Source organism: Rana temporaria, chromosome 8 (genome assembly GCF_905171775.1).
Source record: "Rana temporaria chromosome 8, aRanTem1.1, whole genome shotgun sequence".
NCBI lineage: Eukaryota > Metazoa > Chordata > Amphibia > Anura > Ranidae > Rana > Rana temporaria.
In genome coordinates, this window is record NC_053496.1 from 187,067,994 (window position 1) to 187,093,800 (window position 25,807).

The 25,807-nt window shown below is 45.7% G+C and overlaps 1 protein-coding gene across 1 annotated transcript in view; it reads right to left on the minus strand.

The window, feature by feature from the left end:
- Positions 1-461: 461 nt before the first annotated feature.
- LOC120910648 (zinc finger protein 721-like) overlaps positions 462-25,807 on the minus strand; it is a gene marked incomplete at its 3' end in the record, with an annotated part of 78,869 nt that continues 53,523 nt past the window's right edge. Inside the window, 2 exon segments of the mRNA XM_040322402.1 lie at positions 462-1,403; positions 13,386-14,222. Coding sequence (XP_040178336.1) covers positions 462-1,403; positions 13,386-14,222 — 1,779 coding nt within the window.

Here is a 25,807-nt window from a genome sequence, read left to right on the forward strand (position 1 = left end):
TCTTTTTTCTTGTTCGGAGGTGCGATGATAGGCAGCATGAGGGGAAGATCAGGAAGAGGGGGAGCAGTGGTAAAGTCACCCCGTTCAAGTTAGTTTAAGTTCTGGCCCCATGACTAAATATGTGACATTAGGAGGAAGTGGAAATAATCAGGCCATAGAAAAACAACAGAAGTAGTAGAGAAAAAAAAAATTCTGCTATCAATAGCCAACACGGTACAACACTTCATCCATGTCTTTGGTGATCTCTGATCTCCTTATGAAGTGTTTCTTACATGATGAAGATCAGCCATGGAGTATATCTGAGGTGTATATCAGGGTGTGCTTCTTCCCCACATGTCCAGCAACATTCATATACAAGACATTTCCCGCACTCACTAATACTCCTCAAGGGTTGTGTGGGACCCCTGATGTACAGGAAGACAGGACTTCACTGAGGGACAATTCCCTCACTCAGGACAGGAAAGTGACTTCTTCCCAGTGTGAGATCTCTGATGTGTGTAAAGATTGGACTTCTGTGAAAAACATTTCCCGCACTCAGGGCAAGAATACGGCTTCTCCCCCATGTGAGATTTCTGATGTTCATATAAATACGCCCTCCGTGAAAAACGTTTTCCGCACTCAGGACAGGAATACGGCTTCTCCCCCGTGTGAGATCTCTGATGTTCATATACATACGTCCTCCGTGAAAAATGTTTTCCGCACTCAGGACAGGAATACGGCTTCTCCCCCGTGTGAGATCTCTGATGTGTATAAAGATGAGACATCTGTGAATAACATTTCCCACACTCAGGACAGGAATACGGCTTCACCCCAGTGTGAGATCTCTGATGTATGGTAAGACTGGACTTCTGTGAAAAACATTTCCCGCACTCAGGACAGGAATACGGCTTCTCCCCAGTGTGAGATCTCTGATGTATGGTAAGACTGGACTTCTGTGAAAAACATTTCCCGCACTCAGGACAGGAATGCGGCTTCTCTCGCGTGTGCAATCTCTGATGTCTGTAAAAATGGGAATAAATTATAAAACATTTCCCACACTCAGGACAGGAGTACGGCTTCTTCCCTGTGTGAGATCTCTGATGTGTATATAAATTGAACAAAGCTGAAAAAGATTTCCCGCACTCAGGACACGAATAAGGCTTCTCCCCAGTGTGAGATCTCTGATGTGTATATAAATTGAACAAAGCTGAAAAAGATTTCCCACACTCAGGACAGGAATACGGCTTCTCCCCAGCGTGAGATTTCAAATGTGTGGAAAGATTGGAGTTCTGTGAAAAACATTTCCCACACTCAGGACAGGAAAATGGCTTCTCCCCCGTGTGAGATCTCTGATGTGTTTTAAGACCGGACTTCTGTGAAAAACATTTCCCGCACTCAGGACAGGAAAATGGCTTCTCTCCCGTGTGAGATCTCTGATGTGTTTTAAGACCGGACTTTCCTGAAAAACATTTCCCGCACTTAGGACAGGAATACGATGGTCCGGCACCATCCCGCACAGTCTGAGGTTCCTCGGCATAAGAGGAATACGATGGTCCGTCACCGTTCCGCACAGTCTGAGGTTCCTCAGGATAAGAGGGATACGATGGTCCGGCACCGTTCCGCACAGTCTGAGGTTCCTCAGGATAAGAGGAATACGATGGTCCGGCACCGTCCCTTGTAGTCTGTGGTTCCTCAGGATAGGAGGAATACGATGGTTCGGCACCGTCCCGCACAGTCTGAGGTTCCTCAGGATCAGAGGAATACGATGGTCCGGCACCATCCCGCACAGTCTGAGGTTCCTCAGGATAAGAGGAATACGATGGTCCGGCACCATCCCGCACAGTCTGAGGTTCCTCAGGATAAGAGGAATACGATGGTCCATCTACACTGTGTGGTGCCGGATGGACATTTGAGGTAGTCGGGTTTTCTCCTGGACTATACTGTGTGATGTCCTCATCTTCTACTTTACAGTCTGGAGACAAAGTGAGACAATCCTCTGAGGTTTTCCTCATCTCCCGTCCATCTACTAAAATAGAAATACAAAGATTATTACTAGACATGAGCTGATTGGTTCCCCTAAACCAGGACTCCGCCCACATCAGGCAGCTTTGTCTCTGAGGATCTTACAATCCCCCCCTCAAGGTAACTAGTAAATGGCTCCTCTGATCTCCTACCAGATCATTTCTTTATTCATGGACTTTAGTCAGAGAGTGAGGAAACAACGAGAACTGTCTTTTATAGGAGTGACAGTGATGAGGGGATTATAGGACGAGGGTCAGGAGTATGTTATGTACAACATAGAGTATATAGTGCAGGGGTCAGGAGTATGTACCATACAATACACCGATCGGCCAAAAAATCATAACCATCCACCTAATATTGAGTAGGTCCCCCTTTTGCCATCGACGAGCAACGCTTATCCCAAAAATCAACATTTTACTGACAGCACAGAGAAGGAAGATTATCCGAGAGAAATACAGGAATACAGGACGGGGAACACAGTTTAGGAAAGTGACCAGGGGATTACAGGCTGATATCACCCAGTCCCCGCCCTACTCTGGACCAATCAGTGAGCAGTATGGGCGGAGGAATGGATTTAGTGTTAATGACCCACCTGTGCTGATCTCTGTAGGAGTGTCCTCCTCTAAAAATGTCCCCGTTATTCCATCCTCCTCGATAGACTGCTGATCATCCCTCACATACGTCTCTTCTTCTTCTGATTTCACCTCAAATTCTATATCGATTGGATCTCCACTCTAAACCAAGAGAATGAGAGAGAAGATCATCTGTAAGATATAAGCTTTATTATTTTGACATCACATAAGAAATCCACACATCGTCTCCATGACTCTGTGTTTTATAATCTCCGTCCCACCAACCTTGCAATATTGAGGGATGGTGTGACCTTCCTGTGTGGAATCCCGGGAATACAGAGGACGGAGACATCTCTCTGGGGGGTTCCTGGTATTAGGTGGCTCCATCATATCCTTGTGTCCTTCTGATAACTCCTCCATCCCTCCATACTCCTCATCCTCCTCTTTATACTCTTCTTTTACATCAATATTATCATCCCCGAGGTTTCCACTCTGAATATAGAATAAAACATTCATTATAATAAACATGATTGTGTATAAATCATAACTACTAATAACTGTTCCTCATCTACCTGATGATGATGAGTGATGGTGTGACCTTCCTGTGTGGAATCCCGGGAATACAGAGGACGGGGACATCTCTCTGGTGGGTTCCCATTACTGGATCCATCTGTAGGAAACACACACACTGACTGAATCCATTGTTTCTATGTGTTTATCAGATGATGGGGGATCTAGGTGGAGCCTCTGTACTGCTCTCTCCTTTACAATAAAGTCTCCTCTTACCCGGTGATGTGAGGGGCGGCTGATTGTCCATCATGACGTCCTTGTAGAGATCCTTGTGTCCTTCTAAATACTCCCACTCCTCCATGGAGAAATAGACAGTGACATCCTGACACCTTATAGGAACCTGACACACACAATGATACCGTCACCATCCAGACACACCCCTTGTCTGTTACTGGATAATGTCCCAGAATCCTCCTCACCTCTCCTGTCAGCAGATGGACCATCATAGTGGTCAGTTCCAGGATCTTCCGCTCTTTGTTCCTCTCTGGTATGGGAGAAGGAGGGGGAGGCACCATGGTGGTGCTCTGAGTCCTGCTCCATCCTCCCGAGATTGGCTCCCCACTAGACTCCTTCACTACAACACAATCCTACAGATCAGGAGAAAAAGAAACCAACATCAATCATCTGACATCATCTAAGTGTCTACAATAAGAACACAGTCTATTGACCAGACTAGACAAGAGTGATGTCATGTGACCTCCCAGAATCCTCCTCACCTCTCCGGTCAGGTCTGTGTATTATTAATAGAGATAAGAGTGATGTCATGTGACCTCCCAGAATCCTCCTCACCTCTCCGGTCAGGTCTGTATTATTAATAGAGATAAGAGTGATGTCATGTGACCTCCCAGAATCCTCCTCACCTCTCCGGTCAGGTCTGTGTTTTATTAATAGAGATAAGAGTGATGTCATGTGACCTCCCAGAATCCTCCTCACCTCTCCGGTCAGGTCTGTGTATTATTAATAGAGATAAGAGTGATGTCATGTGACCTCCCAGAATCCTCCTCACCCCTCCGGTCAGGTCTGTGTATTATTAATAGAGATAAGAGTGATGTCATGTGACCTCCCAGAATCCTCCTCACCTCTCCGGTCAGGTCTGTGTATTATTAATAGAGATAAGAGTGATGTCATGTGACCTCCCAGAATCCTCCTCACCTCTCCGGTCAGCAGGTAGATGATCTCCAGGGTGAGGTTTAGTATCCTCTCAGTCATGTGACTCCGGTCCTCCTCCATCTTCATTGGTGACGTCATGTGATCTATATAGGTCTCCTTGTAGACGGATAACTTTGGGAAGTAAAGTAAGAATTATTTGGATGGTATTGGTCACACAATAATAGGATGCGGAGGAAGGGGGGGTTTAATAGGTGGGAACACATTTCATTTGGACTGTTTAGGGCGGGGCTTGACAAACTTGCTTTGATTCTAGGAGCTGAAAATATTAAGACCCATTTTTTTTGTAACTAACAAATCTGACAAGTGGAACATGTTCCCGAAAGTGAATTTATCTTTTAACCTTTTCCCAGGCAGAGAGGTTTTTGCGTTTTTTGCACACGTATAAAAAAAAAATTTCGGCCTGAAGATTTCATAAATTCCCTCAAAACATGATATATTTTCTTAAAGCAGACACCCTAGAGAATAAAATTGTGGTTGCTTCAAATTTTTACAAATACACAACAAATTACCCAATATTTTGGCAAAATATAAAAGACGTGTCTCAACCCTCCTCCCTCCTTGGTGGCACCCTCTATGCCAGTACTGAGCCCGCAGATGGGTAAGCGAAACATAGTATATGTTACAGGGGGGGGGGGGGGCGCTGTGTGTGGGGAACATTTGGGCAGCAATATTTTTTGCCGAGACCCTCTTGGCCTGCCGGATCAGAAGTTCCCTTTTTTCTGTTGGGATTGTTCGGTTTACAAACTGGTTTTGACTAGTTTTAGATCGGTAGACAAGGAATGATAAATACGATCCTTCCTGTGACTTGGTTGCTCTGAGACAGTGCTGTGAGGTCAATGGAGGGTCATCATGATAGCCTCCTATTCCCTCAGAGCCCTGCTGTCCATCAACCCGATCAAGTACCCAGAGCCATTCAACTCTACTACCCCCTCAGGGTCCCCAAAGTCCTTTAGCCTCAGTACCCCCTGAGATGTTCCTCAGCTCCTCTACTTCCTTCAGTATTTTCCGCCATCTGACACCAATGATGGATTAGATTCTTCATGGCAGGCTGGGGAATGTTTTCTTCCTCCTGACCAGCAATGTAAAGGGCTCTATACTCCATACTCCTGACCCTGGCACTCCATCATTGTGTTGGTTGCATAGTGTAATGATTGCCCATAGGGTTCCACCAATAGCATTTTTTTTAGCACAGAGTACGAGTGCCAATACTTTTTTTCTCACCGATACCAATTACCGATACCTATTGCCTAGGAAGAGTATGTAGAGGGGTGGTTTGGGAGGTGAGAGAGGGCAGGGTGAAAGGTGGGAGTGGAGGGGTAAGTGAGGGCAAGGTAGTTGAGGGAGGGGTGAAATAGGGATTGTGGGGTGAGAGTTGGGATGGAAAAGGCTGTGATCACTGGGGGACGAGAATGGAAATGGGAGGGTCATTGGGAGACATTAATGCAGAGGAGACAGCTGGTGGAGGGAGGACGCAACACAGGGAGGGCACAGAACATGGCATTGGCAGGAGGGCACATCACAAGGGGTTAGGAGGGCACAGTACAGGGGGATAGGAGGGCACAGTACAGGGTGTTAAGAGGGGGCACAGTACAGGGGGTTAGGAGGGGGCACAGTACAGGGTGTTCGGAGGGCACAATAAGGGGGTGTAGGAGGACACAGTAAGGGGGTGTAGGAGGGCACCGTAAGGGGGGTTAGGAGGGCAGAGGAGGGGGTGGGAGGGCACAGTAAAGGGTAGGAGGGCACAGTACAGGGGGCTAGGAGGGCACAGTAAGGGAGGGTACAGTACGGGAGGGTACAGTACAGGGGGTTAGGAGGGCACAGTAAGGGAGGGTAGGGGGGCACAGTAAGGGGTCACTGCTCTGTCTCCCATACCTGTATTGTACACATCCTGAACACAGGCAGAGCTCCCCACACAGCACACACTAGAGCTGAAATCCCATTCCCTGAACAGTGTATAGATAGATACTGGTTGCAGTTCTGACCTGTGACATTCCTTGGTAGGAACAGAGTTGAAGTAGCTAGCTATACACTATGCACATGGTGACTGCCATCCCCAATACCCCCCTAGATCAGGGCATGATCAGTGCTCGCTTGGCTCTCCTCTCCATGCCTTGTGATTGGAGCACTACAGATCTCGCTCACATAGGCAGTGCCCAGGTTGGCCCGTGCATTAAGATGGCCCTGGGCCAGAGGAAACAGCCGGCCAGAGAGGAGGAGGAGGTGTTCCACTCCGAAGCTGACGTCACTTGCAGTATCAATTTCGGGTATCGCAGCATTTTCGCGAGTACCGATACTCTCAAACAATGCCTAGTTTCCGCCCTGATACCGGTATGCCCATTTTCTAGCTGTGTAGTCAGGATGGTCATTGTCTTGTCTATTTATTGTCAGTGCTGTTTGTTTAGAGGAACATATTACTAGAATTTATCTCCAATATGAAGAGAATGTTCCGGCCCTGTAAGTGGGGGAATGTTCTGCCCCTGAAGGGGTTAATCTAGGTTTCCACACTATATATGTGGGTATCATCATCTTCTGGAGATAAAAGACGTCACAGTGACTATGGAGGAAGAGGACGGACATGACGGGGGTTACTGGGTGTAAATAGAAGATAAGATCTTATTACCTCCTCTGCTGCAAATTCCAGCTTTATCTCGTCACTAATTCCTCCCGACTCATCCCTCACCCGGAACTTCCTGTCTGTGCCTGACATCACTTCCTGTCTTCTAGAGATACTTCCTGTCCGGATATAAGTGAGATCATCACCTCAGAGGAACTGCATTCCAGAGAAGCATCTTGTAGTGTGAACACGGCCTTGTGCTGTGTGTGTATGTATTGTATATCCTTATAGATGGGTCATCTCCACTCCCACCAAGGGGGAGATATATGTAAAAATGTATTTATTTGGACATTTTTAATTGGCAATTTAAAGGGGTGGTTCCCCCTAAAACAAAATTCTAACAATACATTCGGATGTCTGCTTACACTGCGGGTAGGCTGGCTTTTGTTTTTTTGTTTTAGTACATACCTCGATATCGCAGTTTCCTCGCTTGGCGGTGGGCGTTCCTAGTTGATTGACGTTCCTCAGACGGGCGCATACTGCGCGTCACGACTTTCCGACAGAAGCTGAACGTCATTGCGCAGGCGCCGTATAGAGTCGGCTCTATACGGCGCCTGCGCAGCGACGTTCGGCTTCTTTCGGAAAGTCGTGACGCGCAGTATGCGCCCGTCTGAGGAACGTCAATCAACTAGGAACGCCCACCGCCAAGCGAGGAAACTGCGATATCGAGGTATGTACTAAAACAAAAAAACAAAAGCCAGCCTACCCGCAGTGTAAGCAGACATCCGAATGTATTGTTAGAATTTTGTTTTAGGGGGAACCACCGCTTTAATTTGAGAGTGAGTTACGATGGCCAGAATAGGTTATTCAGCAGGACAAGGCGCTCGCTGTATTATCATTCAGGGAATGTTTAGATCTCAACGAATGTCACATTTGCTGCCTGACTGCTAGAATTATTTTCTTCACACATCACCTCTCTAACATAACATTTTAAAATAATAATCCAATGTGTGTCCTCATGGAAATCCGCTGTCCGCTGTATGGAGTTAACTTTTTTAATTGAAGAGCAACTTCATTTCAGTGAGAAGAAGACAGACAAATAGAGGGTAACATGGAATCCCCAGGAAGGTGAACACAGTCTATGGAAGGAAGGATGGGCTGTAAATCAATCATGTTCTTGAGAAGAAGAAAGTGTGATTGGCCACCAACTCAGATACCTTCTCAGGTTGAGACAATAGTAACAGGGAAGGCTGTCTTCTGTGCTGGGGTCGTAGAAGGAACCTTGTGCAATGGTTTAAAGAAAGGATACTGAAGTGCTAATAACACATAGAGCTACGGGACAAGGTGACTGATGAAACTGATGCATTTAAGAAAGTTGCGACTCCAGTCAAGTTGCCAAGGATCCTGTCGTAATCTGCTCTCAAAAAGCTGTGTACTGCTGGTGCTCACCACTTCGCCAGGATGTACTGTGCTGCTGGTGCTCACCACTTCACCAGGATGTACTGCGCTGCTGGTGCTCATCACTTCACCAGGATACACTGCGCTGCTGGTGCTCGTCACTTCACCAGGATGTACTGTGCTGCTGGTGCTCACCACTTCACCAGGATATACTGTGCTCCTGGGGCTCACCACTTCACCAGGATGTACTGTGCTGCTGGTGCTCACCACTTCACCAGGATGTACTGCGCTGCTAGTGCACGCCACTTCACCAGGATGTACTGCGTTGCTGGTTCTCACCTGCTGTTGTTTCTCCTCACTCTCCTTGTTGGGATCCTTTCATCATCTGAACCGCTGCTCTCCACGGGTTCATATTCAGAATCCCAATCTGACAGTGAGAGCTCCTCCCAGCTTCTCTCATCTTTCATGATCAGAATCTGAAAGGTTCCCCTCACTTCTGTACCCTTTTTCAGACATGGCGTTCAGGTTTTTGTTGGCCCTGGTGACACTGTACTGGTGTGACGGTGATCAGGAACACGATTGTTGGCGTGTACTGGTCTGGCACTGGTACGGATATTACTGACTGCACTGGTCACATGGTACTGGTGTGACGGTGATCAGGTACTGGTATGTCAGTGACACTGGTGCAGATATTTATGGGGCCCTGTACACCGATCCGTGATTGGCGGAGTCTTAAATCGACAAAACTCCCGTCCTACTGTATATGTATAATGGCTGGGTGGGAGGTGGTTAAATAAACATCTCCTGACACTTAGGGGTCTCTTCAGAAATAATTCGTACAGCAATTTGCTCGGGTAAAGTGCATGTACATTCCTTCTCTGTGTATCGGTGTAAAAAATAAATGTTATTTGGCTATTTGCTGAGCTTTTCATGTGTTTTTCATTGATTTAAAATGGAAAATTACACATTTGGCCACTAGATGGCCCTAATCCCCATACTTGGCGCCATCTAATGACCAAATGTAGAATTGTCCTTTCTATTGTAAATCAATGGCTGGTATAATATTGTTGGCTTCATTGAAGTGGTTGTAAACATTCTATACATTAACCACTTGCTTACTGGGCACATATACCCCCCTCCTGCCCAGGTGAAATTTCAGCTTTCGGCACTGCATCGCTTTAACTAACAATTGCGCGGTCGTGCGACGTGGCTCCCAAACAAAATTGACGTCCTTTTTTCCCCACAAGTAGAGCTTTCTTTTGGTGGTATTTAATCGCCTGTGCGGTTTTTATTTTTTGCGCTATAAACAAAAAAGTGAGACAATTTTGAAAAAAATACAATATTTTTTACTTCTTGCTATAATAAATATCCCAATTTAAAAAAAAAATAACATTTTTTTTTCTCAGTTTAGGCCGATACGTATTCTTCTACATATTTTTGGTAAACAAAAAAAAAAAAAAATCGCAATAAGCGACTGGTTTGCGCAAAAGTTATAGCGCTTACAAAATAGGGGACAGAATTATTTTTTTTTTAATTATTTTTTTTACTAGAAATGGCGGCGATCTGCGATTTTTAATGGACTGCGACGTTATGGCGGACACATCGGACACATTTTTGGCGCCATTCACATTTATACTGCGATCAGTGCTATAAATATGCACTAATTACAGTATAAATGTGACTGGCATTGAAGGGGTTAACACTAGGGGGTGAGGAAGGGGTTAAATGTATCCCTGCTTAGTGTTCTAACTGTAGGTGGAGGGGGGGTGACTGGGGGGGTGACCGATCTATGTCTCTATGTACAAGAGACACAGATCGGTCTCCTCTCCAGAGACAGCACCGCTGTCTCTGTGTAAAACGGCAATGAGAGATGATCTCATATGTTTACATATGAGATCCTCTCTCATTGGCCGCACAGATCGCCTCGCGAACGGCCACTCTGATTGGCCGTTCGCGGCGATCTGTAATTGGCTGTGTCCGAGGGACACGGCCAACACAGATTTTCCCCGCAGCGCGCTCTGGAGCGCGCGCGGGGAACGCCCAAAGGGGCGGCCGTCAATTGACGGCGGTTTGGCTTTTGGGATCCGCACTGTAGCCGTCAATTGACGGCAGGCGGATCCCAAGTGGTTAAGGTGAAAACCCTCCTTTAGTGTAGCAGCCCGCCCCAGAGCCCCCGTTTTACTTACCTGAACCCTGTTATTCCAGCGACGGGAAAGAGCACACCCTCTCTCACCGGTGACTCGGGTCCTAATTGGATAGATTGAAAGTAGCGCAGCCATTGGCTACCACTGCTATCAATCAAATCCAATGAAGCGGGGAGCGGGGCCGAGTCCTGCTGTCTGTGTCAATGGACGCAGCAGCAGGACTCGAGTGTTCCCAGGGAAGTGCCGTGGGGGCACTCGATATGGGGAAGAGGAGGATCGGGGCCACTCTGTGCAAAACCCTTGCATAGAGGCGATAAGTATAACATGTATGTTATTTAAAAAAAAACGTTAGTGTCCCTTTAACTCACGTTCTTCGATGTCTTCTGTACTCATAAGTGTATGATCTCAGTTATTTGTATGAAATCACGTCTGATGTAGAAAAGTAAGGGGTCTATTTTATAGAATCTTGGTACCCATCATAACACACCTCATAAACCAATCATTCAAAGAAGAAATCTCAAAATCCGATCTTTCTCAAGCAAGGCATAATCAAACCCCTCCTAAAGAAACCCAACCTTGACCCCCAAGGACCCAAACTACCGCAGACCTGTCACAAGCCTTAACGTTATCTCCAAGATTATCAAGAAAGCAGTAGTACAACAGCTACAACCCCATTTGGACACCCCCGAACTCTTGGACCCACTACAATCTGGTTTCCGCCCTGGCCACGGGACAAAAACCGAACTTCTCAAAATATGGGGTGACACCCTCGAAGCAGCAAATGAAGGAGAATCGTGTCTCCTGGTGCTGATGGACCTCAGCGTAGCTTTCGACACAGTAGACCACAAAACCCCTCTCACTCGTCTCGCAGAAGTAGCCGGAGTCACAGACTCAGATCTTCTCTGGTTCCCATCCTTCCTAGAGGACCGATCCCAGAAAGTGAAACTAGAAGCTTTCACTTCAGAAGCACGTAAAATTACATGCGGAGTCCCTCAAGGATCACCTTTGTCGCCCGTGCTCTTCAACATCTACCTCCGCCCACTCCTCAAACTCATCAGCAAACAGGACCTGCTCTACCACTCCTACGCTGATGACACCTAACTTTACCTACGCATCACCGACAAAAAAGACCAATACCACGCACTTAAAAACTGCCTCTCATTGATCGACGATTGAATGACGGAGAGCTCCCTCAAACTTAATGGATCCAAAACAGAATTCCTCTTCCTCCATGCAAACCGAAACAAAAACCCTAGCACGACGTTCACATCACCCACCATCCTTGGACAAACCATAACCCCCAGCACTAAAGCCAAAAGCCTCCGAGTCATCTTTGATTTAGACATGACAATGGATGCGCAAATAGGATCAGTAGTCAGCGGATCTCACTACCATCTTCGCCTGTTGCGTAAACTCATCCCCTTCATCCTGGAAGGAGACACAGTAGTTGGAATAATCATCAATTCCCGACTGGACTGCGTAAACTCCTTCTACCTAGGACTTCCCAAATACCAAATTTCACGTCTACAAGTCGTCCAGAACACGGCAGCTAGACTGGTAATGGGGAAAAAAAACATGGGAATCAATCACCCCATCCCTGAGGACCCTCAATTGGCTAACCGTGAAGAATCGGGTTTCATTCAAGACCCTCTGCCTCACTATCCCCAAGTCCCACTATAAGTCTAAAGGAGAATGAAGATTCGCAGTCCAAGGACCCCGACTGTGAAATGCACTACCAACTAACATCCGAATAGAAGAAAATCATCAGGCTTCCAGGAAAAAACTCAAGACCCACCTTTTCTGAAGGATAAGGATGGAAATGGATACCAAGCACCTTGAGGCGATTCAGTTCGCATTTGTAGCGCTATACAAGTTATTCGCTCACTCATAAATGTGCACACGGAAAAGCCCCGCAATACCTCTATAAAAAAATAAAGCACTACACCCCAAGTCACCCCCTCCAGTCAACTAACCAGAACCTCCTTCACATCCACAAGACCCGCTACAAATCAAAAAGTGAACAAAGATTCGCAGTCCAAGGACCACGGCTATGGAACGCTCTACCCGCAGACATCCACTTGGAAGGAAACCATCTGGCCTTCAGGAAGAAGCTTAAGAACCATCTCTTCTGAAGACACCGACGGACACTGGCTGCAGAAGTGCCTTAAGGCGATTTAGTTCACGTTTGTAGTGCTATATAAGTTATTCACTCAGAATATTAGTTGATGATTGTGACAAACATTTGCCCAGCCATGAAAAATTCTGTCAATTTTAAAATTAAACACAGTGATTTCCTATGATCCTCAGCTCCATATAGTGTTTATAATGCAGTATTTTTTCCTGAAATACCTTCATTAGTAAAACTAGTGCAACACCGCATTATAGCCACAAGATGGAGCCAATGATCATAGGAAATCATCATAAGAAATAAAATATGGCCAAAATTCATCACAGTTGGGTGAATGTGCATCATATTTCTTCGAGGAGTTTTTAGAAACAGACCTGTAAGTGTCTGTGAAATATTCCACCACAAAATGTACTCAGCCAATGAGAGGTGAGGCCTAGAGGACCACCTTTTAAGTGGTGGGGTTAACGCGTTTCGTCCTAGAAGACGACTTGAGAAAACCGACATCTTGCAAAAGTTTACATCACAAAATGTACTCAGCCAATGAGAGGTAATGACTCCATTTTTATTTTTATACTGCTATCAATGGCCAACACGGTACAACACTTCATCCATGTCTTTGGTGATCTCCTTATGAACTGTTTCTTACATGATGAAGATCAGCCATGGAGTATATCTGAGGTGTATATCAGGGTGTGCTTCTTCCCCACATGTCCAGCAACATTCATATACAAGACATTTCCCACACTCACTAATACACCTCGAGGGTTGCATGGGACCCCTGATGTACAGGAAGACAGGACTTCTGTTAGGAACATTTCCCTCACTCAGGAAAGTGGCTTCACCACCATGTGAGATCTCTGGTGTGTGTTAAGACTGGACTTCTCTGAAAAACATTTCCTGCACTCAGAACAGGAAAAAGGCTTCTCCCCTGTGTGTGATCTCTGATGTGTGGAAAGACTGGATTTCACTGAAAAACAATTCCCGCACTCAGAACAGGAATATGGCTTCTCCCCCGTGTGTGATCTCTGATGTTTGGAAAGACTGGACTTCTCTGAAAAACATTTCCCACACTCTGGACATATATATGGCTTCTCCCCCGTGTGAGATCTCTGATGTGTGAAAAGATTGGACTTCTGCGAAAAACATTTCCCGCAATCAGAACAGGAAAAAGGCTTCTCCCCCGTGTGAGATCTCTGATGTATAAAAAGATAGGACTTCTGTGAAAAACATTTCCCGCACTCAGGACAGGAAAAAGGCTTCTCCCCCGTGTGTGATCTCTGATGTGTGGAAAGACTGGACTTCTGTGAAAAACATTTCCCGCACTCCGAACAGGTAAAAGGAAACTCCCCCGTGTGTGATCTCTTATGTCTGGAAAAATAGGACTTATCTGCAAAACATTTTCCACACTCAGAACAGCTAAAAGGCTTCTCCCCCGTGTGAAATCTCTGATGTGTGAAAAGATTGGACTTCTGTGAAAAACATTTTCCGCAATCAGAACAGGAATACGGCTTCTCCCCCGTGTGAAATCTTTTATGCTCATTAAAATGGTATTTAGAATGGAAACACTTCCCGCACTTAGTACAAGGAAACTTCTTATCTGTTGGAAAAACGGCACCGTCCCGCACAGTCTGAGGTTCCTCAGGATAAGAGGAATACGATGGTCCGGCACCGTCCCACACAGTCTGAGGTTCCTCGGGATAAGAGAAATACGATGGTCCGGCACCGTCCCACACAGTCTGAGGTTCCTCGGGATAAGAGGAATACGATGGTCCGGCACCGTCCCACACAGTCTGAGGTTCCTCAGGATAAGAGGAATACGATGGTCCGGCACCGTCCCACACAGTCTGAGGTTCCTCAAGATAAGAGGAATACGATGGTCCATCTACACTGTGTGGTGCCGGATGGACATTTGAGGTAGTCGGGTTTTCTCCTGGACTATACTGCGTGATGTCCTCATCTTCTACTTTACAGTCTGGAGACAAAGTGAGACAATCCTCTGAGGTTTTCCTCATCTCACGTCCATCTACTAAAATAGAAATACAAAGATTAGTACTAGACGTGAGCAGATTGGTTCCCCTAAACCAGGACTCCGCCCACATCAGGCAGCTTTGTCTCTGAGTATCTTACAATTCCCCCCTCAAGTGAGGTTAATTATTTAGTCTTCAATAAAAGCGGGACTGAGCTCCACCAGGTCAGAGAGTGAAGAAACAAACGAGAGTGAGGTAAAATTGAGCCCAAAAAAGATGAAGACTAAACTGATCCTGAAGACCATCACAGTGAAACATCCAGCCAAGCCAACACTATAATGTGCTGGAATGGGAACACAGTCTAGGAAAATTACCTTTACCAGGCTATTACAGGCTGATATCACCCAGTCCCCACCCTACTCTGGACCAATCAGTGAGCAGTATGGGTGGAGGAATGGATTTAGTGTTAATGACCCACCTGTGCTGATCTCTGTAGGAGTGTCCTCCTCTATAAATGTCCCCATTATTCCATCCTCCTCCATAGACTGCTGATCATCCCTCACATACGTCTCTTCTTCTTCTGATTTCACCTCAAATTCTATATCGATTGGATCTCCACTCTAAACCAAGAGAATGAGAGAGAATATCATCTGTAAGATATAAACTTACATACAAAATCCACACATCATCTCCACCAGTCCATATTCTAGATGCTCCGTCCCACTGACCTTGTAACAGTAAGGGATGGTGTGACCTTCCTGTGTGGAATCCCGGGAATACAGAGGACGGGGACATCTCTCTGGTGGGTTCCTGTTATTAGGTGGCTCCATCATATACTTGTGTCCTCCTGAAAACTCCTCCATCACTCCATACTCCTCATCCTCCTCTTTATACTCTTCTTTTACAACAATATTATCATCCCCGAGGTTTCCACTCTGAATATATAATAAAACATTCATTATAATAAACATGTTTGTGTATAAATCCTAACTACCAATAATTGTTCCTCACCTACCTGATGATGGTGGGGGATGGTGTGACCTTCCTGTGTGGAATCCCGGGAATACAGAGGACGGGGACATCTCTCTGGTGGGTTCCTGTAGCTGGATGACTCCACCATGGTGTCCTGGTACAGATCTTTGTGTTCTTCCTCCATCACCCCATCCTCATCATCCTCCTCTTTTATCTCTTCTTTAACCTCAACTTTAAGATCTCTCAGGTTTCCACTCTGAATATAGAATAAAAATGACATCAATGGTAACAATGCAGATAATGTACAGATCCTAATGATACTATCAGTGATTGTTCCTCATCTACCTGATGATGGTGGGGGATGGTGTGACCTTCCTGTGTGGAATCCCGGGAATCCAGAGGATGGGGACATCTCTCTGGTGGGTTCCCATTACTGGATCCATCTGTAGGAAACACACACACTGACTGAATACATTGTTTCTATGTGTTTATCAGATGATGGGGGATCTAGGTGGAGCCTCCGTACTGCTCTCTCCTTTACAATAAAGTCTCCTCTTACCCGGTGATGTGAGGGGCGGCTGATTCTCCATCATGACGTCCTTGTAGAGATCCTTGTGTCCTTCTAAATACTCCCACTCCTCCATGGAGAAATAGACAGTGACATCCTGACACCTTATAGGAACCTGACACACACAATGATACAGTCACCATCCAGACACACCCATTGTGTTGAACCTTCACAGACATCAGGAATAGTTATTTCCTCCTCCATAAAGATTATAAAATCAAACACATGTATCATAAGTCCACCTCTGAATAAAACCCCCAACCCGTATTATCGTAGAATCGGTTAGTATAAACTGTTCCGGCCCCGTAAGTGGGGGAATGTTCTGACCCTGAAGGGGTTAATGTACGACTCCACACTATATATGTGTACATACCTCCCAACTTTCTGAGATGGGAATGAGGGACTTCTATTAGCAAAAGTATGTTAGAATAGGACACACCCCCTGACACACCCCTTAATGGAGAAATTTTTAAAAAAATCGGATAAACCCACAAGTGCATTTTTACCACTAATGTTTCGTTATTTTAGCTTTTGGAATTTACAAATGCAGCAGAAAAATGTAGAAATTGGATGGAAGGTTTAGCAGCGGGAAAGACTTTTTGATAGATAAATAGTGCATTTTATATACATGTATATAGATCAGACCAACATGAGGGACACATGAGGAGGAAAGAGGGACTTTGTTGTGAATGAGGGACAGTCCCTCCAAATCAGGGACAGTTGGGAGGTATAGGTGTGTATTATCATCTGCTGGAGATAAAAGAAGTCACAGTGACTATGGAGGAAGAGGACGGACATGACGGGGTTACTGGGTGTAAATAGAAGATAAGATCATATTACCTCCTCTGTTGTCGATTCCAAAGATGTCTCCTTGCTACTTCTTCCCGACTCACCTCTCACCCGGAACTTCCTATCTGTACCTGACATCACTTCCTGTCTTCCATAGGGACTTCTTCTCTCTATGGTAGAAGTGAGATCACCACCTTGTGGAGCTCAGAAGAACTGCAGCCCCGAGAACCATCTCGTAGTGTGAAGACGTCCTTGTGCTGTGTGTGTATGTACTGTATATCCTTATAGATGGGTCATCTCCACTCCCACCAAGGGGGAGAGAAATATATTACTGCCTAGTCCAGCCTTTCTCAGCCAGGGTTCCTCCAAAGGTTTCTAGGGGTTCCTTGAGCAATGGACAATTTCTGTCTCTCAGTAACAACTGACATCAATGATCTGTAAGGGGGACAGTCTTCCCAATGATGACATATAAGAGGGTCCTTCTCCCATTGGTCACCAATGTAAGGGACCACTACACTGACCACTGATATAAGGAGAAAGTCCATCCAAACCGTGAGATTGGTCAGAGACTAATTGGTCTCATTCTGGGCATTGCCAGACGAGGTCTTGGTGACAGAGTGAAGGGTGATGCTCCTCATACTATATGTAACCCTCATCTACGTCATGGACATCTTCTTCAGCTTCTTAGTAAATAGGATAGAAATCTTCACAATTATATAGAAGAAGTTGGGGGTCCTGAGTAGTCATAGAAAGGCCCAGCACCCCAATAGTAGAGGAAAGGGTGGTCTGGCGACATGGAGAAGAAGACTCCGGTCAGTCTCTGGATCTCCATCATTGGAAACATGGTGAGACAACAAATACAGCGGGATGGTGGAGGAGATGTTGGTGTCGGTGTGGAAATGGACAGAACACGGGATGATGACACTGAAAGAACAATACGGCTTCATTCTACGATATGTCAAGGAGAGAACCGTACAGGAGAGACTTTTCTCTCTAATTAATGTCAGTAGAAGACCCTGACCACTGTATATGATATACTCCTGACCTCTGTATATGATATACTCCTGACCTCTGTATATGATATACTCCTGACCACTGTATATGATATACTCCTGACCTCTGTATATGATATACTCCTGACCCCTGTATATGATATACTCCTGACCCCTGTATATGATATACTCCTGACCACTGTATATGATATACTCCTGACCCCTGTATATGATATACTCCTGATCACTGTATATGATATACTCCTGACTAGGGATGAGCCGAACACCCCCCTGTTCGGTTCGCACCAGAACTTGCAAACACACCAAATGTTTGTGTGAACTTTAGAACCCCGTTAAAGTCTATGGGACTCGAACATTTGAAATCTAAAGTGTTCATTTTAAAGGCTAATATGCAAGTTATTGTCCTAAAAAGTGTTTTGGGACCTGGGTCCTGCTCCAAAAAAAGTTTTAAAAACGGACGATTTTTCGGGAGCAGTGAATTTAATAATGCTAAAAGTGAAACAATAAAAGTGAAATATTACTTTAAATTTCTTACCTGGGGGTGTAAAGTTAGCATGTGAAAAAGCGCATGTTTCCCATACATAGAACTGTCCCTGCACAAAGTATCATTTCTGAAAGGATAAAAAGTCTTTTAAAACCGGACTTGCGGCTCTAATGAATTATCGGCTCTGGCAATTCAGAGCGAATTTATTCATAAAAAAAAAAATAGCGTGGGGGACCCCCCAAAATCCATTACCAGGCCCTTCAGGTCTGGAATGGATATTAAGGGGAACCCCGCCGTCAATTTAAAAAAAAATTACGTGGGGTTCCCCCCAAATATCCATTCCAGACCCTTCAGGTCTGGTGTGGATTTTAAGGGGAACTCCACCCCAAATGTAAAAAAAAAATGGCGTGGAGTTCCCCCAAAAATTCACACCAGACCCCTTATCCGAGCACGTTAACCTGGCCGGCCGCAGAAAAGAGGGGGGACAGAGTGCAGCCCCCCCCTCTCCTGAACGGTACCAGGCCACATGCCCTCAACATGGGGAGGATGTCCCCATGTTGATGGGGACAAGGGCCTCATCCCCACAACCCTTGCCCGGTGGTTGTGGGGGTCTGCGGGGGGCTTATCAGAATCTGGAAGACCCCTTTAACAAAGGGGACCCCCAGATCCTGCCCCCCTATGTGAATTGGTAATGGGGTACATTGTACCCCTACCATTTCACAAAGGAAGTGTAAATAGTTGGAAAAAACACACACACACCGAAGAAAAAAGTCCTTTATTAATAAAAAAAAAGAAAAAAAATCCAGCGGTGATAATCCACTCGTTCCCGCTTCCTGCTCCAACGTTGTCTGTATCCAGCGACGGTCGGTGATCTCCAGTCCAGCGATGAGAAAATCCATCCATCCAGAGCGCAGCCACGCCGACCTCCTCTCACCGCTGGACACAGCCCAGCGAATGATGCGGCTGAAGCTGTGACATTTCTTATATAGGGGAGGCGGGGCCACCCTTCACGTGACCCTGCCCCCTCTGACGCACCCTCTTCTACGTCACTGTGGAAGCCCAGTCTTCTCCCTTGCTGGACTTCCCCATGTGACGTAGCAGAGGGTGCGTCAGAGGGTGGGGGGTCACGTGACGGGTGGCCCCGCCTCCCCTATATAAGAAATGTCACAGCTTCAGCCGCGTCATTTGCTGGGCTGTGTCCAGCGGAGAGAGGAGGTCGGCGTGGCTGTGCTCTGGATGGATGGATCTTCTCATCGCTGGACCGGAGATCACCGACCGTCGCTGGATACAGACAACGTTGGAGCAGGAAGTCGGGAACGAGAGTGGATTATCACCGCTGGATTTTTTTTCTTTTTTTTTATTAATAAAGGACTTTTCTACGGTGTGTGTGTTTTTTCCAACTATATGAATGAATGAAAAAACGTATATAGCGCAACACATGCGAACTTAATCGCCTCTGGGCGCTTGTTGTTCCTGTCTCCTTTGGTATCAAAAGAGATGAGTCTTGATCTTTCTCCTGAACGTCAAGTGGTTCTCCTCCAACCGAATGCTGGTTGGTAAAGCGTTCCATAGTCTAGGCCCTTGGACCGAGAATCTCCTTTCTCCTTTGGACTTGTAGTTGGCTTTCGGTATCTGGAGGAGATTTTGATTGGTGGATCGCAGAACGCGATTGAGATTATGAGCTTTTATTTTTTCGCATAGATAATGGGGAGCATTCCCATAGATACATCTATGCGTTAGACAGAGTGCTTTAAAAGTGATTCTGTCTTTTACTGGTAACCAGTGAAGGGTTCTCAGTGAAGGTGAGATTGATTCCCAAGGTTTTTTCCCAGTCACAAGTCTAGCGGCCGTATTTTGAACGACTTGTAGACGAGCGATTTGGTACTTGGGGAGTCCGAGGTAAAGGGCATTTGCGTAGTCCAATCTTGAGTTTACAATAGCTCCCACCACGACCGCTATGTCTTCCTTGGGAATAAAAGGAGTAAGTCTGCGTAGTAGGCGCAGCAGATGGTGAGATCCGCTGACTACTGACCCTATTTGTGCATCCATTGTCATGTAGGAGTCAAAGATGACCCCAAGACTTTTGACTTTGGAGCTAGGGGTGATGATTTTGCCCAGAATGGGCGGGGGGGTCCAAGTTGTTGCAGGTTGATTCATACGTTTGGCGTGAAACAGGAGAAGTTCTGTTTTCGCTCCGTTGAGTTTAAGATAACTCTTTGTCATCCAGTCCTCTATCAAAGAGAGGCATGTCTCTAGATTGAGGTGATGATCCTTTTTATTGCAAATGCGGAAATATAGTTGTGTGTCGTCTGCATATGAGTGGTAGAGCAGTTTTTGACTGCTAATAATCTCAAAAAGAGGGCGAAGATAGATGTTGAATAACACCGGCGACAGAGGCGATCCTTGAGCGACTCCGCACGATAATGTGCGTTTCTCAGAAGTGAAAGGTCCTAACTTCACTATTTGCGATCGGTTTTCCAAAAAAGAGGAGAACCAAGATAAATCGCCTTCTGCGACTCTGGCTACTTCAGCTAGCCGAGTCAATAAAAGCTTGTGGTCTACAGTGTCGAAGGCAGCGCTTAGGTCCAACAGAACCAAAAGACAAGATACTCCTTCGTCTGCGGCCTCGAGAGCATCGTCCCATATTTTGAGCAATGCGGTTTCTGTCCCGTGTCCAGGCCGGAATCCCGATTGAAATGGATCAAGTAGGTTGTGGGTATCTAGATGCTGTTGCAGCTGTTGTACCACTACTTTTTCCATTACCTTTGAGAGTACATTTAGGCCTGTTATTGGACGACGGTGGAGTGGGTCCTTGGGGTCCAGGTTGGGTTTCTTCAAGATGGGTCGAATTATACCCTCCTTCAACTGGGAGGGCACTATGCCTTCCCTGAAAGATTGGTTGATAAGCTGCGTGATAGGAGGTGCCAGGATGTCGGCGCATTCCTTCAGCAGTTTAGTGGGGATGATATCATTCGGCGCGGTGCTGTTACGCAGAGTACCGATGATATTTTTTGTGGCATGGATAGAGATAGGTTCCAGCGTGAACTTATCTGGTTGTGGTGAATTACTGCAGGTATTGTGTAAATCATTACGGGGTGGGTTGAGGGGGGAATTATTTTGATGAATGCTTTGTCGGATCCCCTCGATTTTATTAATGAAGTAATCTGACAATTCACTGCAAAATTCTTGCGAGTCCGAATTGGGGGTTTCAAGACATACTGGATTCATGGTGATTCATATACACTTCCTTCGTGAAATGGTAGGGGTACAATGTACCCCATTACCAATTCACATAGGGGGGGCAGGATCTGGGGGTCCCCTTTGTTTAAGGGGTCTTTTCCAGATTCTGATAAGCCCCCCGCCCGCAGACCCCCACAACCACAGGGCAAGGGTTGTGGGGATGAGGCCCTTGTCCCCATCAACATAGGGACATCCTCCCCATGTTGAGGGCATGTGGCCTGGTACGGTTCAGGAGCACTCTGTCCCCCCCTCTTTTCTGCGGTCGACCAGGTTAACGTGCTCGGATAAGGGGTCTGGTGTGGATTTTTGGGGGAAATCCACGCCATTTTTTTTTAAATTTGGGGTGGAGCTCCCCTTAAAGTCCATACCAGACCTGAAGGGTCTGGAATGGATATTTGGGGGGAACCCCACGTCATTTTTTTTAAATTGACGGCGGGGTTCCCCTTAATATCCATTCCAGATCTGAAAGGCCTGGTAATGGAATTTGGGGGGACCCCCACGCTATTTTTTTTTTATGAATGAATTCGCTCTGAATTGCCAGAGACAATAATTCATTATAGCCGCAAGTCCAGTTTTAAAAGACTTTTTTTCCTTTCAGAAATTACACTTTGTGCAGGGAGAGTTCTATGTCCTGGAAACATGCGCTATTTACACCCCCCTAGGTACGAAATTTAAAGTAATATTACTTTTATTGTTTCACTTTTAGCTTTATTAAATTCACTGCTCCCGAAAAAACAGCCGATTTTAAAACTTTTTTTTGCATTGATACATGTCCCCTGGGACAGGACCCGGGTCCTCAAACACTTTTTAGGACAATAAATTGCATATTAGCATTTAGATTTCTCCCATAGACTCAGGGTGTTCCGCGGCTTTTCGAATTTGCCGCGAACACCCCTAATTGTTTGTTGTTCACCGAACAGGCGATGTTCGAGTCGAACATGAGTTCGACTCGAACTCGAAGCTCATCCCTACTCCTGACCTCTGTATATGATATACTCCTGATCATTGTATATGATGTACTCCTGACCACTGCACTCTAGGCCCATTATTTAGGGTTACCTTTAACCTGATGACCTGTGAAGACTTTTAACCACTTCCCACCCGGCCTATAGCAAAATGATAGCCGGGAAGTGGTTCAGTTATCCTGACTGGGTCGTCAAATGATGTCCAGTATAGAATAAGCCACTATTGTGCGCCCTAGGGGGCACGCAGTGCGGCGATCGCTGTTACGGTGTGCCTGTCTGACACACCACAACACTGATCTCGATAAAGAGCCTCTGACGGAGGCTCTTTACCATGTGATCAGCTGTGTCCAATCACAGCTTAAACAGGAAAAGCCGTTTATAGACTTTTCCTCACTCGCATCTGACAGACGCCGATCGGCTGCTCTCCTAATAGGGGGGGGTCTGTGCTGATTTTTTATCAGGGTAGCCCCCCGCGGATGCCCGCCCAGGACCACCAGGGATGTCCACAAAGGACGCCCAACAGGTATGCTTCCCTGGACCACCGTTTAGATGCGGCATTCGTTATTTCGGGATATTCATAACTTTAGATGAATTCGTATTCATTACGTTCACTAACAGCTAAATTTGAAAGGAAATTCCGATACCGATAATTTGTTAGTTATTATTAATTAAGAATTTCCGGATTTTCAAATTTATAACTAATGACCCGAAAAACGAAAAACAAAAACAAATGAAAGGAAAACAAAGAAATGTTTGGTCAGTGCACATGTCTACAGCTTAGTAGATGATAAATTAGACAGATAACTGAGAAGCCGCAGATGTCACTCGCTAACAAGCTTTTCGATGTTTTACGAAGTTCCAAGGAATGTCTATACAAGAGGAAATCTATATGTTGTAAACGCCTAGAAGAGGCCACTTGGCATCCTGGCGTGAGTCGCTCCTTTCCCTGGTGAAATAAAAGGTTTGTTTTCCTGGAGTCCGTGTCCGGAGTCCATTCCTGGTTTCCCAGAACTCAAAGAGCCGTTTTGCTGCAACATTTATCTGGTGCATTGGCCGGGAAACCAGGTGTGACGGCTGTGACAGGTGACAACACCACCAGCAATTCTTCTCATTCCACCGACACACACAACTTTTTTTTCTCTTCAATACATTTTTTTATTATAATTTTTACTTTTAAACAGATTACAGTCATAGAATCAGGAAATAGTAAAAAGGTAGAAATGCGATTGGTCAGGAAAATGACTTGTCTGGAATGTGGAGGCGGAGTCATACAATACAATACACAACGTGTTCCATTATTATAACAAAGTATTGTAGAAAAGATCACACCATAGAAAATGGGGGAAAAGGAGAAAATAAACCCGGATATTAAGGGGGAATTTGTGTACGAGGAACACCTTAACAATCACCACCATTTTATTATCCAGGGCCTCTGCTATCAGATAATATATGTTTGGGGGTTTTATCTAATCTTCAGGCCCAAAATGTGCAAAAACATCTCTGACAGTGAAAGGGTTAATGTGAGCTAGATGGGATCACTCTGCTGTGCTCACACATTAGCGCTCCCCCTAGCTGCAGCCTGGTAATAACATTGCTAGGAGGTCTATTCATTTATCTGCTCCATACTTCCCATCTTTATATAAACGTCTCCTGACATTTAGGGGTCTATTCATAAAATATGTGCATAGCAATTCCCCCGGGGAAAGTCCATGTACATTCCTTCTGTGTGAATGGGGGAAAGATGAATGTTATTAGGATATTTGCTGTGCTGGTCGAACGGTTTCCATTCATTTAAAATAGAAATGATTGCATTTGGCCACTAGATGGAGATAATTTCTATGGTACTTAGCGCCATCTAATGGCCAAATGTGGTATTTTCTGTTTTACGTCAATGGTTGGTATTAAAACCACAGGGCCAGATTTTTGCCACTAGATGGAGCCGATGATCCAATATTTGTCATGATTGGAGGAACGTGTGTCACATTCATTCTACAATTTGTTTTATAATAGATCCCTAAATGTCCATGAAATCTTCCACCACAAAATGTACCGCTTTTTCAGTGGTGGGCTAACGTGTTTCGTCTTGGAAGACGACTTGAGAAAACAGACCTCTTGCAAGAGTTTCCACCACAAAATGCACTTCATCCATGTCTTTGGTGATCTCTGATCTCCTTATGAAATGTTTCTTACATGATGAAGATCAGCCATGGAGTATATCTGAGGTGTATATCAGGGTGTGCTTCTTCCCCACATGTCCAGCAACATTCATATACAAGACATTTCCCGCACTCACTAATACACCTCAAGGGTTGTGTGGGACCCCCGATGTACAGGAAGACAGGTCTTCAGGAACATTTCCCTCAGTCAGGACAGGAATACGGTTTCTCCCTCATGTGAGATCTCTGATGTCTGGAAAGATGGGACTTATCTGAAAAACATTTCCCGCACTCAGGACAGGAATGTGGCTTCTCCCCCGTATGTATTCTCTGATGTTTGGAAAAACTGGACTTCTCTGAAAAACATTTACCACACTCAGGACAGGAAAAAGGCTTCTCCCCCGTGTGAGATCTCTGATGTCTGGAAAAACTGAACTTCTCTGAAAAAGATTTCCCGCACTCAAGACAGGAATACGGCTTCTCCCCTGTGTGTGATCTCAGATGTCTGTTAAGTTGGGTCTTCTGTGAAAAACATTTACCACACTCAGAACAGGAAAATGGCTTCTCCCCCGTGTGAGATCTCTGATGTGTGGAAAGACTGGACTTCATTGAAAAACATTTTCCGCACTCAGAACAGGAAAAAGGCTTCTCCCCCATGTGATATCTTTTATGCACTTTAAGCTGGTGATTTAAACAGAAACCCTTCCCGCACTCAGTACAGGGAAACTTCTTATCTGTTGGAAAAACTGCACCATTCCGCACAGTCTGAGGTTCCTCAGGATAAGAGGAATACGATGGTCCGGCACTGTCCCGCACAGTCTGAGGTTCCTCAGGATAAGAGGAATACGATGGTCCGGCACCGTCCCGCACAGTCTGAGGTTCCTCGGGATAAGAGGAATACGATGGTCCGGCACCGTCCCGCACAGTCTGAGGTTCCTCAGGATAAGAGGAATACGATGGTCCGGCACCGTCCCGCACAGTCTGAGGTTCCTCAGGATAAGAGGAATACGATGGTTCGGCACCGTCCCGCACAGTCTGAGGTTCCTCAGGATAAGAGGAATACGATGGTCCGGCACCGTCCCGCACAGTCTGAGGTTCCTCAGGATAAGAGGAATA